The sequence below is a fragment of the Haliotis rufescens genome, unplaced genomic scaffold (assembly GCF_023055435.1).
Source record: "Haliotis rufescens isolate VD_foot unplaced genomic scaffold, xgHalRufe1.0.p SCAF_4, whole genome shotgun sequence".
Lineage (NCBI taxonomy): Eukaryota > Metazoa > Mollusca > Gastropoda > Lepetellida > Haliotidae > Haliotis > Haliotis rufescens.
In genome coordinates this window covers 38,569,673-38,586,052 of record NW_025964112.1, presented here as the reverse complement: position 1 = coordinate 38,586,052, position 16,380 = coordinate 38,569,673, and the positions used below count along the sequence as shown (strand labels likewise).

The following is a 16,380-nucleotide window of genomic DNA, read 5'->3' as shown; positions in this document are numbered from 1 at the left end:
TAAAAATAAATAGCAAATGGTTTTAGGGTTCAATCAACGGGTCGACTGGGAAACTGTCTATCATATATTGTTGGCTAAGGAGAAATTATTGATGCGCGTACTAACAGGGAAACCAGTAGATGCATAATCGGCAGCGGCTGACTAGGTTCCTGTCTTGTGGGCACATAGGAAACAGCGTGTAACAACAGTGGAACCCGGTTAACAATCGTTCAGCCCATTGAAGCTCCAAACAGAGATTTGAGATCCAGAGTTTCAAACAGGTGTTTCAGGAACGATAACTCTATTCTGTAATCTTTGTTTACATGTGGACATGATACCAGGTTGTGAAACAGAGAAGCTGGAAAGAGACAATATAAATGCTGGAAAGTTGAATGTAGGGTTTCATATGAATGCTAAACACCAGGATTTTTTTTTTTTTTTCAGTTTGACAATTATTTAACTTAGGATGGAAATAACATTTCTTGGGACAGCATCAGCCTACCCAACACCATCAAGAGGAGTGTCCTGCGTTGTTCTCAAGCATGGTAATTATGTGACATTAACATGATACTCAGTCATTTATTTATGATATCTATTTCTATAATAAATGGTATATTTGGGATAACACTTTCTTAGAAAAGTACCAATTCTAGTAGAAAGCAGAACTTTGCCAAAATTCGTGGATAACCTTGATTCATGGATTGAAGTAATTATTGTGATATCACGTAAATTAAATCCTGTATGGGAATATTTGATGTACACACTTTCCGTAACCTTGCTGACCAAAAATGTTCCGAATCGCAGCATATTACACATGAGCACAGTAACGAAATGTCCATCATCGTGATGAATAGCCCTGGATCACTGATACCAAATTTTATGTTCCCCAAAAGTCGGATAAAAAATATACTGTTAGCACCAGCCTTCTCACATCTTGTCGTCTGGTTGTCTAATTATTTTACATTCACTGTACTGGGCTGCGGTACCTAGCACTACATTACTACTACATAATCCACTAATCAAGCTGACATGGATGGTGAATACAAATGGCTTGGGTATTCAAACTTTTCAGAAACGAATGGAATCTTCAGAATTTTCTTATAGTTGAATAGATGAATTAAATGATCAGTGACTACACAAAATGAAATCGTAATTTGAACCACAACTTCAGTGCATTTTCCTTACTTTTTTTTTGAGGGGGGGGGGGGGGGAGGTTAGTCCCTTCTGGGATTTGAACCCACACTCTCAGGAGTGAGGCACCTATTCACCAGCACACAAAGTCAGCGATATAACCCACTCAGCCACGAGGCTTCCACAAAAATGGAAGTCTGTCAACTGGTAATTTAGGTCACATACTTTGTATACCCCTCTGGTAAGTGTAAATTGCACAGCTTCCATGGCCAAAGGCATCGTATATTCATGGGCTTCCTCATTTTTCCTTCTTTGAAACTTTAGACTCTTAGGCCTATATAAAGTTTAAAAGATGGCTATAGGTTCCTAAAGACCATAATTTTGAGATGTCTAAAAAGACCTTACCCGAGGTTCTGTGTCATATCGTATTTTCAGTTACCATGGTTACTCTCACGTTGTTTTGTTTCCCGGCTTTGTGTATAGCATCATATATATTTGTGATTCAAAACATCACATGAATTATACCATCATAAACGCAAAATAATATTGAAGTCAATCCTGAACAATCAATACGTCATCAATAATAACTTCACAGACTGCTTACATAATCATTAAAATGATTAACATAAAGAATTGTAGACAACAATACGAAATCAGTGACACTGATCAGTGCAATAATCATGATAATGCAACACAAACCCTGCCCACTCAATTATCATCCAATCAAACATAAAAACACAAAATTGCTTATTTAGTAACCCATGAAAATCCGGGTCTTCAGAAACACATGTTTGCCCCGTAAAAAGACAACTAAACTTGTGAGAGGCGACTAACAGGATCAGGTGGTCAGACTCGCTGACTTGATTGATGCACGTCATCGTATCCCAATTACCTGGATGAATGCTCATGATGTCAATCACTGTATTGTGTGGTCCAGACTCGATTGTTTACAGACCACCATCATATAGCTGGAAAATTGCTGAGTGCAGTGTTAAACAACAAACAAAGCTTACTTAGACAATCAAATGCCATGGAATTACTTGCAATTTATTTATGTGTGAATATTATTATTTTCATCAAGTATATAATGTTTTAAATATAGATAATTACAGCTAACAAATTTCAGCGAAGACAAACATGAGTCCAAACTGTTTCTGTGTTTTCCCCCAGATAACTGGTGCTGGATGTTTGACTGTGGAGAAGGATCCCAAATTCAGCTGATGAAGAGTCCTCTAAAACCAGGGAAAATCAGCAAAATATTCATATCTCATCTCCATGGAGATCACGTAAGTCTTTCTTTCCTGAAGATCTGAATGTCTCAGTCACAAAAGCTCTGTCATACACAGTGTTCAGTGATAATCTTGAAATTTGTGGGATTCTTGTCATCTCCCATCAGGGCTTGATTTAGCTATATAAAACATGCACCAGTGTATTCTATCATGTTCTATTATTGAAAAGTGCAACCTAATATTTATGGCTACATGCACCAAGTGCATGTAAAAAAACCTCAAATTTGTATCTGACTAACATTTTCCACACAACAACGATTTGTGAACATACTGAATACTGCTAAGGTTTACTTATCATACTACATCACCATGATCACTAATCCCTGTGTTGTGTCTTATTTGTCATGTTTTTGTCAATCTCATTAAAATCAGATCTTAGTTCTCGCTATCCCATTACGGGTCACATCAGATCGACCTTTCATCTGACCAATCAAAGCGTCGCCTACCAGATCATGAAAGTGACAGTCGGAATGTGTTTTCTAATCATGCAACCTCGAAAACATTAACACCTGGTATTCAGAACGACACTTACAGCCCGTATGACGGATTCCGTTAAAATTATCGTCTATCTCTTACTTCCGTGGGATATACATTTGAACAGTGGAGGTGTTGCACAGTACGTGGGCAGCACTGCCATACAATCTCAACCATATATTAACTTTCCAGAATGTTTGTTGGTTCAGTTTTCAAAATTGTTGAACCTGGTGCAAGTTAGGATGTAAAGCAACAGAGATCCGAGGCAGCCATGATTAAGATACCATCAGCAAAAAGAATAATAATAATATGATAATGACCTTGACACGATTTACAAGGTGTCCCTGAGATTTTCTGCTCCAGTAAGTTACTAATCCGTACTCCCTATACTTGATTATACAGTGTATGATATCTCTGTTATCATGGTTATATGTTGTCAAAAGCCAAGAATTAGAATTTGTACTTTATGTAGAAAGTGTAGTTCCATTTGACAACTTTCTAAAAGGCATTGTGTATTCATAACATTTCAGCCATGGGAGCAGTGCCAATGTACACTCATCATAGGGGTACACAAAGTATGTGATCTAGACTATACCAGTTGTTGGACTTTCATGTTTGTGGAAGCCTTGGTGACAGAGTGGGTTATATCGCTGACTTTGTGTGCTGGCAATTTGGTGCCTCAATCAGAGAGTGTGGGTTCAGCCCAGGATGGGACTCAACCCCCCATAAGTACTAGAATTTGTACTTTACTGAGAAAGTGTTATCCCAAATAAAACATTTCTTATAAAAAAACTTAATTGTCTTGTGATGGAAACTGATACAAGAGAGGTAATCCAGCATGTAATTTGTTCACTCATGTCAATACATGTTACGATGAGACCCATGAAGATTCATGTTAGTAGAAGTCTTCAGCAACCCATGCTTGCCCTAACAGGCGACTATGCTTGTCATAAGAGGCGCCTAACATGATCGAGTGGTCAGACTCACTGACTTGGTTGATGCAGGTCATTGTATCCCAATTGCGTAGATCAATGCTCATGATGTCAATCACTGGATTGTTTGGTCCAGACCAGATTATTTACAGACCGCCATCATATAGTCCTTGAATATTGCCTAGTGCTGCATTAAACAACAAACAAACAAACAAAACACAATGAGATATTGGGATCACTTTGTTTTTGTTGTACAGTGTTTTTGTTGTACAGTGTTTTGGGCTCCCAGGCCTCATGTGCACCATCAGCCAGAACAACGCTAGGACGGAGCCAGTGGAGCTCTATGGACCGCTGGGACTGAGGAAGTTCCTCCGTGTATCCCTTGAGCTGTCTCGCTCACAGCTCGGGTTTGACTACATCGTTCATGAGCTGCAGGTGCTTGATAGCCAACTGCCTGCTGATTGGATGGTAAGTTCAGGCCATGTGACTTGTGCTGTAGGATGTTGATTGGTGTAATTGATTGCCTTGTATAAACCATGCTTAATCACGAAAAGAATGTTTCTGCATTTCAGAACTGACTTCAATATTTTTTGTGTTTATGCAGGTATAAAGAACCAGTGTGCACACAGCAGATGTATGCAATGTGTGCACACCAGGTTTAGCATTTAGAACTTGATAAACATTTTGAAGTTAATACTTATAAATTAAAATGTAAAAAATCATAATCATAATAACTCTTCAGTTGTTTCTCTTAATAATTACAAAAACTGTAAACAAAATTACAAAATTAGCGCAATAACGCAACAAAAGCCCCGACCATTCTATTATCAGCTAACGAGGAAACGGTAATCCTTTAGTGTCGTGGCCTTATTCTTTTTCTGTATATGGGTATGTGGAAACATAAACGCAAAAGTTATTTCTTTTTTAAGCCAATCAAATGCTACGGAATCACTTGCAATTTATTTCTTCTTGTTTCGACAAGGTTAAATGATAAAATCAGATTGAATTCGGCTTCCTCCATGTTGATTATTTTGTCTGCTGTAAACCAGTAGTGTGTTGTTCAAGGTTGTGTATCATTCATTGAAATGGATGAATTGTAATAAAGACTTTGTTTATCCATAAATCTTATCCTTACTTGCTCTGCATTGTCTTATTGGCTTCATCAGTACAGGGCAGAGACCATGTAATAGATATGGTCTCTGGTACAGGGGCATAGGTTGTCTGAGGCACTGCCATTTGCTGCCAGTCCTCTTAGGCACCGCGACTCACTGTGCAGAGTTGCGTCCTGGGCACGCCAGAAACCTATGATTGTGGGTTCGAATCCCAGTTCGCCCAAATTATGTTTCTAGGTTTATCATCACCATACCCGTGCTTGTGGGTTTCACAGAAAGTGGTAAACGTCTGAGACCTGCATCACTTCGAGCTTTCCTCCCACATTAAGCTGACATGCCGTGATATTACTGGAGTACTGTTAAAAGCGGCGTTAAACCCAACTCACTCACTCACTGTACAGAGTTGCATCCCTTAGGCATCACAGGATGCTCTGATCATGGGTTCACATCGTAGGTTTACACTGATCCTTGGTTTGTCAGTACCATACCATGGCTTGTAGGTTTCAGTGAAGTGGTGAACACCTTACACCTACATAATACTCGGGCTTTCCTCCCACATTACGCTGACGCTGACATACATGATGTAATACTCTTTAAAGAGGCCTGAACACCTACTCACTCACTCACTCATCAGTGTGGGGTCGAGTGATGCCTGTTGAGATATTGTACTGTATTTTTTCTCTGTGGCAGGAATGGACAGTAGACCACGCCGCTGATGAAAAACTCCATCCAAACGAGAAGGCAGGTAGACTTATCTCCCCTGATGAAAATGGTGTGTGGCAACTGTGAGTGATTTGATTGGTTTCACAATGTTAGACAGACATTGGTAGACACAGGGTAGACACATGGTGCTAGTGGTAGAAAAATGGTAGTAATAGACACATGGTAGTCATGGCAGTGGTAGACACATGGTCATTGGTAGTGGTATTGGTAGTGGTACAAACCATTCAGTGGTAGACAAATGGTAGACACAGGCTTGATACTTGGTAGTGGTAGACATATGGTAGATGTATGGTAGTAGTGGACACTTGGTAGAGACAGGGTAATGGTAGACAAAGGGTAATGGAAGACAGATGGTAGACACAAGCTAGATACTTGATAGTGGTAGACGTTTGGTAGTGGTGGACACTTGGTTGACACAGGGTAATTGTAGATATACACCATGATAGACAGACACATTGTAGTGGTAGACACATGGTAGACATATAGTGATGTATGACATAAAGTAAACATATTATATGGTAGCTAGACATATATTAGACATATAGTGGAAGACACATGGTAGGTAAATGGTAGTGCTAGACACAAGCTAGACATATGGTAGTGGTAGACATATCGTATAGTGGTCGACAAAATACCTTACTCAAACAATAAATGTCTGTTTCTAATATGTATATGCTAAATCTGATTGCATAATACGATTAGAACAAGTCTAAACTGACCAAGGGGCAATAGGGTAGCCTAGTGGTAAAAGTGTTCCCTCGTCACACCGAAGACTTGGGTTCAATTCCCCACATGGGTACAATGTGTGAAGCCCTTTTCTGGTGTCCCCCTTCGTAATATTGCTGTAATATTGCTAAAAGTTGCATAAAACCATACTCACTCACAAAAGTAACCATTCTTAAACACAAACTGGCTAATAGTATCGATATCTGGCTAGTTTGGCCACATTCAACATAGAGAATTTCATCCAATATTAAGTATTGTATTTGTATCAAGCATCGCATCCCATGATGAGGTAAGCCTGTTGTGACAGCTGCTGATTGTGACTCTTTGTCCTGTAGGTTCAATGATGGGAAGTTCCATGTGCAGGGTGTTCAACTCCAACATCGGGTGCCATCGTTTGGGTTCGCTATACAGGAGGCACCTCAACCAGGAAGGTAGGACCACTCATGCTGACCTGTCATGTTCCTATGCATATAGCTCTATAGACCTAAATAAGTTGATCAGATTTGTACGCCAAAACATATGAGACCAAAATGTGTAGTTTGAAAGCAAGAATGTAATTTGTCTACTTTATGTTTCTCAAATGTAACCATCAAGGAAATCATCTTCCCGAGGCAAGAGAGTTAACTGACTTTAAAAGTCCAGTTTCCACCCTTGCCAAACTAGGCTGGAATTCCTGGGCTTGATCGTAGCGCCACCAGTGGTTATTATGAGTTATGTCCCTTCTGAGCCGCTCCTATGGACCAATCCCATCCCATCACTTGCATTTGTTTCAAACAAAATGGCGACGCCCAGTCAAGATGATCTGATCAATAATCAAGATCTATATTGTGATAAAACGGGTCTAACAACGCAAAGTGCATCAAATCACGTGAGCACCTTGATTAAAAACATGCAAAGGTTTTGAAAATATCAGTTGACAATGAGTTGGCGGCGCACATGCTTTGCAAATCCTGCAATCGACCGAAATATGCACGACAGTTTACGAACTAGATTTCGATTTCAGTGAGCGATTTTGATTGGACTATGCATAGACTCGTTAGTCCAGCCAAAATGTAACTCCATAATACCAGCCTAGTTCGGCAAGGGTGGAAATTGGACTTTTATAGTCAGTTAACTCTCTTGCCTCGGGAAGATGCAAGGAAATGCACTCAGTTAATTTTGGCAATATTCAAGGGATGAGCAGTATGGTATGTGTATGTTTACAGCAAGCTCAGCACATATTCACCATGCAGCTCAAGACTTATCTCAGGGCACGGGTGGCCCAGTCGTCTAAGGCGCTGCGATTCGCTGTGTAGAGTTGTGTCCCTTGGGTACGCCCGAAACCTATGATTGTGGGTTCGAATCCTGGTTCGCCCTGATTATGTTTTTAGGTTTGTCAGCACCATACCTGTGCTTGTGGGTTTCACTGAAGTGGTAAACGTCTGAGACCAGCATCACTTCAGGCTTTCCTCCCACATTAAGCTGACACGCCGCGATATAACTGGAGTACTGTTAAAAGCGGCATTAAATCCAACTCACTCACTCACTCACTCACTCACTCACTGTTTGGTGATGTGCCACTAGTTTACCTCAGTCTCACTCACTCACTCACTCACTCACTCACTCACTCACTCACTCACTCACTCACTCACTCACTCACTCACTCACTCACTCAAGTCTAATCTCAAAACATTATATGTTGTTATTCTGCTTAGTCCAGACCAATATTTCTCTTTTTATATTAATGTTCCATCGAACTGATTTTTATCTGATTTCAAAGAAAAAATAAACATGAAACATGATGAAGAATTTGGTTTCTGAATCCCGGTAGTTGCCCCATAAGTCAGGAAATATTTAGTTTTGGTGGGTTTTTTCCTACCCATCCAACTAATTTTTAGTGCCATTTCATACAAATATTTTATGAAAATGCCTTGGTTACAGATTTGACGTGCAGGCAGCTAAGTCTCTGGGGATCCCACCTGGGCCCCTGTATTCTAAACTCAAGTCAGGAGAAGCAGTTGTCCTTGAAGATGGGACTAAGGTATTGAGGGTTTGACACTGATTATAACAGAATGACAGTCATAACATCATAATATTCAGAGCTACAGATAAGCAGCGTTTTTGCATAAAATACCGCCCCCAAAATATTCAAAAGCCAATTACTTTCAATTAACTTGCGTACAGAAATGCATGCATTAAATGGAAAACTCAAATGTATAAATCAGCTCGCGTAAGTACCCAATGAAGCTTTTTCAGCATGCTTACAGGGGAGCTAATTTCAGAAACACAATTACGAGCTAATTTACTTTCCGAGTCAAGATGTATATTTAGAACAGTTATATTCATCTAACCCATTATTTCATATTTCATGTTATAGCCCCTTAATGACTAGCGCCTAACAAGAAGTACATTTGGTATGACACGGCCGGGGATCAAACCCCCAACCTTCTCTCTAGGTGGATGCTCTACCACTAGACAACGGATGCGCTCGGCATTAAGGGAATTAAGCAAAGATTGATCAGCTCAGAGTCACTATACTATGTCTGAGTTGGGTATCCATGTTAAAAATGTGTGGCCTCATATCTCTGTGGGCTAGTACTATACAAAATGACATATTCCAGACTAGTACAAGCAGCTACACACACACACGCACGTGCATGCATATCACTATATAAGTGTAATAACCTTGAACGTGCTGTTAACCCAGTTACACCTCAACTTCACATGTTATCGTGGCCCCGCTGTCTGTGCAGGTGGATGCGAGTGAGGTGGTCGGCCCATCCAGACCTGGCCGTCACATCCTGGTGATGGGAGACACCAGTGACTCCTCCGAGGTGGTCAAGGTAGGGAGAGGAGCAGATGTCCTCATACATGAAGCAACACTGGAGAACGCCCTGTGGGAGAAGTGCTTGGAGAATGGTCATTCCACACCAGGTGAACCTTCACATATCACTTCCGCCATCTTCTTCTTTCAGACCAAGATTCATCATAAGGCCACTCACCACAAACAGCTGCCAAGTTGTTGATGCACCATAAAGCAACATTCACTCTCTTACTCCACATATAATCGTGCCAACCCCCTTCTTTTATGCAGGATGGCACCCTCACATACTGATACAGTACCCATCTTCCTGAGGCAAGGGAGTTAACTGACTGTAAAAGTCCAGTTTCCACCCTTGCCCAACTAGGTTGCAATTGTGGAATTATATTTTGGCTGGACTAACGAGTCTATGCATAGCCCAATCAAAATCATGTAACTAAATCGACACGATTCGTAAATAACATGGATTTCAACGTGCAGATTTCGGTTGACTGCAGGATTTGCAAAAGATGTGTACCGTCAACTGGGCGTTGACAAATATTTTCCAAATCTTTTCATGTTTTTAATCAAGGTGCTCACCTGATTTGATGTACTTTGCGAGGTAAGACCTATTATATTGCAATACAGATCTTGATCATCGATCAGATTGTCTTGACTGGGCGCAGCCATTTTATTTGAAGCAAATGCAATTGATTTGAGAGGTGGAATCTGATTGGTCAATAGGAGGGGCATAGAAGAGACCTAACTCATGATAGCCCTGGTGGCGCTACCAGTGAGCACAGAAAAATTCCAGAATTGTTCAGCAAGGGTGGAAACTGGACTTTTACAGTCAGTTAACTCCCTTGCCTCAGGAAGATGACTAATACCATGGAATTCATTGCCTTGACATGATTGACTTAGAGAAAATAACTACATGAAACACTACCCAGTGTGCTGGCAGTGTCACATAAGTTATCACGTAATGCTTTGAAACGGTATGGGAACATGTGCACATAATCTTGAGTGAGTGAGTGAGTATGGTTTTACGCCGCTTTTAGCAATATTCCAGCAATATCATGGCGGGGGACACCAGAAATGGGCTTCACACATTGTACCCATGTTGGGAATCGAACCGGGGTCTTCGGCATGACGAGCGAACGCTTTAACCACTAGGCTACCCGACCGCCCCTACATAATCTTGAAGTGTCCACAGTTTGATGATGTGAAGCCAAAGGAAGGATGACAAATTACACATAGCACAGGTTTTAGTTACAGGCCTATAGTATGGTAAATAAGGCCTGGAGGTATTATGTTCAATTATCAATGTTATATGGTCCAGTAAGGGTAGGGGCGGTCAGGTAGCCTTGTGGTTAAAGCGTTCGCTCGTCATGCCGAAGACCCCGGTTCGATTCCCGACATGGGTACAATGTGTGAAGCCCATTTCTGGTGTCCCCCGCCGTGATATTGCTGGAATATTGCTAAAAGCGGCGTAAAACCATACTCACTCACTCACTCCAGTAAGGGTAAGTCAGATACAAATGGAAAGTTTTTGACATGCACTAAGTGCATGTAGACATAAATATTAGGTTGCATTTTTTTAATAATAGGTTGCACTGGTGCATGTTTTTTATAGTTAAATCAAGCCCTGCTACCTGTGCTTAAAAAATTAGCATAGAATCCAAAGCTGATATCTTCCAGGTTATCTATTTCAGCACGTAAAGCACCCTCACATGTTGAGAACATGGAATTCATTGCCTTCAAAAAATGCTTGATTTAGAGAAAATGTCAACATAAAACACAATTAGTTTTTGAAAAAAAACCTAGAATATGAAGCTGATATCTAACTGGTTGTGTATGCCTATCACTTTAAAGTTATTGTCCCCCGCCGCACGAAAGCGTGAAGCGGGGGATATAGTATTCATGACCGTCACTACGTCCGTCCGTACGTCCCACCTGTTTGTTGCCGCGATATCTCAAGAACTAAATGCTGGATTGTCTTCATATTTGGAACTATGGTGTATATACAAATTCCGCAGACACCAGTTGGTTTTGGTGACCTTGACCCCATTTTCAAGGTCACAGCAGGCAAATCTGCTTTTGGAGTTGGAAAACGGTGTTGCCGCGATATCTCAAGAACTAAATGCTGGATTGTCTTCATATTTGAAACTATGGTGTATATACAGACACCGCAGACACCAGTCGGTTTTGGTGACCTTGACCCCATTTTCAAGGTCACAGCAGGCAAATCTGCTTTTGGAGTTGGAAAACGGTGTTGCCGCGATATCTCAAGAACTAAATGCTGGATTGTCTTCATATTTGAAACTATGGTGTATATACAGACACCGCAGACACCAGTCGGTTTTGGTGACCTTGACCCCATTTTCAAGGTCACAGCAGGCAAATCTGCTTTTGGAGTTGGAAAACGGTGTTGCAGCGATATCTCAAGAACTAAACACTGGATTGTTTTCATATTTGGAACTATGGTGTATATACAGACTCCGCAGACACCAGTCGGTTTTGGTGACCTTGACCCCATTTTAAGGTCACAGCAGGCAAATCTGCTTTTGGAGTTAGAAAACGGTGTTGCCGCGATATCTCAAGAACTAATCGCTGGATTGTCTTCATATTTGGAACTATGGTGTATATACAGACTCCCCAGACATCAGTCGGTTTTGGTGACCTTGACCCCATTTTCAAGGTCACAGCAGGCAAATCTGTTTTTGGAGTTGGAAAACGGTGTTGCCGCAATATCTCAAGAACTAATCGCTGGATTGTCTTCATATTTGGTACTATGGTGTATATACAGGCGGGGGACATGATATATCACACATCATCCTTACCACCAGGGCAGTTGTTTAGTCTGCTCTCTGGTTTAGATGGGAATTGAGCTCCAGAACAACTGCCCTGGTGGTAAGGATGATGTGTGATATATTCAAAGTGCATAGTCCACAGTGGTCTTAATGTAAGCACTACTCAGATACACAAGTGGCCATATTTGTTTTGTATTGCAATAATGTCATCACTTGTTTTCTGTGTCTCCTAGCAATGGCGGCGGAGTTGGCACAGCAGCTGGATGTGGGACAACTTATACTCACCCACTTCAGTCAGAGATACAGGCCGCTATCATATGATGCTCAGGTTCGTACTCACAGTCCTGGCAAACTGGTACTAAAAATACTGCTACTGAAACCTGGATATGTCAAACTGGATGTCTCATATTCCCAGCTGTTTTAAACTGAAATTTTAGTCCCAAAAATTTCATTGATTGTGTGCAATTGTGCCCAAATCAAATGAATTGTTGGTCATGCTTTCAGTCACTGTTTTTTCTGGTCCAGGCTCTTTTTCCATTCAATTTCTCACTAGGGCTGGGACGAGGCACCAATTGTGCGATCCGATACATATCACGATACCTTGCTCGCAATCTGATATGTATCACGACTCTGATCGGTGGTGCGTAAGCCATCTTTTTCATAGACAGGATGGCCAAATACCTGGCACACTAACGATTTACAGTTGGCAATGGATGAAAATATTTACATTGTCACTACTCATTTTCACTTGTAATTAGTGTTTAGAATAACATTTATTAAAGGCTACTTTTAAGGTAAGAATTGATACTTACAACATTGTATGCGATTGCGATCGAGAAGTAAAATATCGCAATCGTTCGATGCATCGGTGTATCGTTCCACTACAATTATTCACCCACCTATCTGTTCAAAGTTCTGAAAAGAATGCACTTCTCATGTTTTAACTTCTGATCTCATTGATATCCAATAAAAGCGATCTGTTCGCACAACAAAATACACAGACAGACAGACAGACAGACAGACAGACAGACAGACATGTTTATTCAGTAAAAGGCCAATGGCCCAAAACTAAAACATGTGAGCATGACATTTACAGGGCACAGAATTTATCATTAATTATTTTGTGAGCATAACATAAGAATTTACAAACTAGAAATAATGTTTGCTCATTATAATTACTAAGAATATTTATTACATGAGAATCACTGTATAGGAAGATTAACAAGGTATTTTTGTCTTAGTGCAGAATATAAATTACAATTAAAGAGTACATGAAATTCATCCTCAATGACATTAACTCCCTTACTACTACAATAGTTACAGAATCTGAGTGAACGGTCTGTTTTACTATATCTGCCAGTTTCTAAAGCTATTTTAAAATTTGAACATCTGAATTTAGTAAAAACAATTCTTAAATGGGTAGGGAGTGGACATGACAAGTACCTTTCAACATTTAACATGGATTTAAAATGCTTATAAAGATCACATTTTGGAGAAGAGTTTACAGAAGCACTCCAGAATTGCTGTAAATTATCACAAAGTGCTAGAATAACATGTCCAGAAACGTTCCAAGCATCGTTTTTAGATTCAAACACTGAACAGAGTCTGTTTATATCCAAAGACGAAATGGCCAGAGTGGGTCTCTCTGAAGACATGGTGGGGGCAACATGCATGCTTTTAATGGGAAACATGCATTGTTGGGTGATGAAAGTTCCGAAGAAAGTGAAACGTAGCAACAACCGTCTGACAGTTCTTTGAGTGACCCTGACTGAACCGAGTCCAGATTAAGCACAAACGTTTGTCATCAAGTAATGCTCATTGTTGAAAATGCAGCAACATGATTGTCGAGAAATGTACAGATTCATCATACTATGATTTAGTGTCTTATTGCAAGTAGTGCACAGATAAACAGTGCACAGGGTCGCCCAAGAAATGGATGTCAATATGTAAAGTTTTTAACGTAAAGACATGGTTATGATCTGTTCTTACTGTCACCAATGCCACCTACCAGTGTCAATAACTGCCAGGCAAGAAGAACCCACCACAGATCTGTGTCGGCAAGCACAGGGCGTCAGTTGCCATCGGTTGTCAAGGGCTAATGTCAGGTGTTAACGTCCATACTTTAGGATATGCGTTTCTCTTGGAATTGAGTATATATGTCCAGTTAATGAAGTTAACACGTTTCAGTGGGTTTCATTTCTCCATTATTCCAGGAAGGGGAGGACTCGGTGAAGAAGCTGCTTGAAGAGGCTGAGAATGTCCTGGGGAAGGGCAAGGTCATCTGTGCTGAAGACATGTTCTCCTACACAGTACCAATGAAGAAGACTTGAAACATTCCTGATATGATGAACTCTGTCTTGGAGTGACCAGTATCGACAGGTTCTCCCCACTGGGAAGACTGAGACTATAAATGATGAACCGTTCAGTTTGTAGATGGTGTGTGAGGACACAGGCCTTGGATGACTGAGGTCTCTGTTGCTGATGTTTGAAACGGTGTCCATGATGTCATCGGCATGTATGACTGAAGATCTCTGTTGCTGATGTTTGAAATGGTGTCCATGATGTCATCGGCATGTATGACTGAGGTCTCTGTTGCTGATGTTTGAAACGGTGTCCATGATGCCATCGGCATGTATGACTGAAGGTCTCTGTTGCTGATGTTTGAAATGGTGTCCATGATGTCATCGGCATGTATGACTGAGGTCTCTGTTGCTGATGTTTGAAACGGTGTCCATGATGCCATCGGCATGTATGACTGAAGTCTCTGTTGCTGATGTTTGAAACAGTGTCCATTATGCCATCGGCATGTATGACTGAAGATCTCTGTTGCTGATGTTTGAAACGGTGTCAATGATGCCATCGGCATGTATGACTGAAGGTCTCTGTTGCTGATGTTTGAAACGGTGTCCATGATGCCATCGGCATGTATGACTGAAGGTATCTGTTGCTGATGTTTGAAACGGTGTCCATGATGCCATCGGCATGTATGACTGAAGGTATCTGTTGCTGATGTTTGAAAAAGTTCCCAGTAATTTATGCTTGTCGTACAAAGCGACCGAATAAATCTTGTACAAACTTCCTTGACTGGACTTGGGTGTCACCATAGCCAAATTGTGAGGGCTGATCCTCATGATATCACTTACTGATTTGTCTGAATAATCCAGTGATTGACATCATGAGAATCTATCTACAAAATTGGGATATGATGACATGCATCAACCACGTCAGCAAGCCTGATGACCTGATCCATTCGTCCTCTTATGACAAGCAAACGCTGTGAAGACCAATCCTAACCCGGACCTTCACGGATCTGCAACTAATTCGTTCAGGGAAGAAGAAGAAATTTAAATTGAATATTAATGATATGTACTTTTTGTCAATTTATTAGAGGTTTTTTGTTATGAATTGTTGTTTATCAAAATATTGTTGACAATAAATTTAGTCACTGCTTATTATTAACAGGTGTGCTGCAGTGTCATAATTCTATTTCCAAATGTGTATTTCAATACTTGGCCATAGTTTCCATGCAACTTACAAAATTACATCAAAAACGTATATGCACCTTTCCACCTGTCTATATTTCTTAATAACAGTTTGTCCACAAAAATAACTTTAAACAGAAAGGAAGAACATTTCCTACCCTTTTGGTTTATCAGCTAGACAAACCAATACTAGTATAATGTTAAATTGCATAAGTTACCTGTGTTCATGAAACATGTCAACCCTTCTTTTCTCCTTTGGTATATGTAACAAGTTACTTTACATGTACATTATCATGAGAAGGTTATCACTAAATGCAATAGAACATGTATGCTCCTCACTTAAATTATCAATGAATAAAACTACACGTGGACTCCATGTAACTTTCGCAAATCAATTACCTGTGGTGTACAAAATGCCCTGTTTTCTCTGAACATGGTACACACTTTTTGTGCAAATTTCACAACTAGATGAATACATATTTGAGTTTGGTCAGAACAGTTTTAATGAGCCTTTCGATACATATTTATTCTGGGATGCCATTGTAACATATGGAAGCCTTTCAGGGCCATTTGTTTGGTGTCTTTTTTTTTAATTTAGAGATAATAAGTTGAGATTTCAACTTATTATCTTGAAATTTCAACTTAATATCTTGAAATTTCAACTTGGTATCTTGAAATTTCAAATTGGTTTCTTGAAATTTCAAAGGAAGAGCATTTATTGATGTCAACGTTTTTATTATGAGGTATTCCATAAATTCTCTTCCTTATGTGTATCACTTCTAAATGCCTTTCGAAGACTTGAAATTTCAAGAAGAAAAAGGGGGGGACATTGGCCCTAAAAGGCTTCCGTAGTAACACGTTTGTGGCCCAGTATTCAAATTGTGCTGAAGCACAAACTAGGATGATTTGATAATGTGATTTGATATAATGACATGTGAAGAAA

General features: G+C 40.2%; 1 protein-coding gene across 2 annotated transcripts; it reads left to right on the top strand.

Moving 5' to 3' along the window:
* The first annotated feature begins 119 nt into the window (after positions 1–119).
* LOC124134674 (zinc phosphodiesterase ELAC protein 1-like) lies at positions 120–15,813 on the top strand. 2 transcript variants are annotated; one of them, XR_007218063.1, is made up of 10 exons: positions 120–524; positions 2,281–2,396; positions 4,079–4,273; positions 5,608–5,702; positions 6,702–6,797; positions 8,287–8,386; positions 9,099–9,279; positions 12,189–12,283; positions 14,169–14,423; positions 14,541–15,813. XR_007218063.1 is itself a non-coding variant. In XM_046499624.2 (9 exons), the coding sequence occupies exons 1-9, from the start codon at positions 446–448 to the stop codon at positions 14,283–14,285; spliced, it is 1,074 nt and encodes a 357-aa protein (XP_046355580.1). In that variant the 5' UTR covers positions 120–445; the 3' UTR covers positions 14,286–15,813. The 2 variants fall into 2 exon arrangements, 1 of the variants encoding a protein (XP_046355580.1); XM_046499624.2 differs by having other exon boundaries at positions 14,169–15,813.
* The last annotated feature ends 567 nt before the right edge of the window (positions 15,814–16,380 follow it).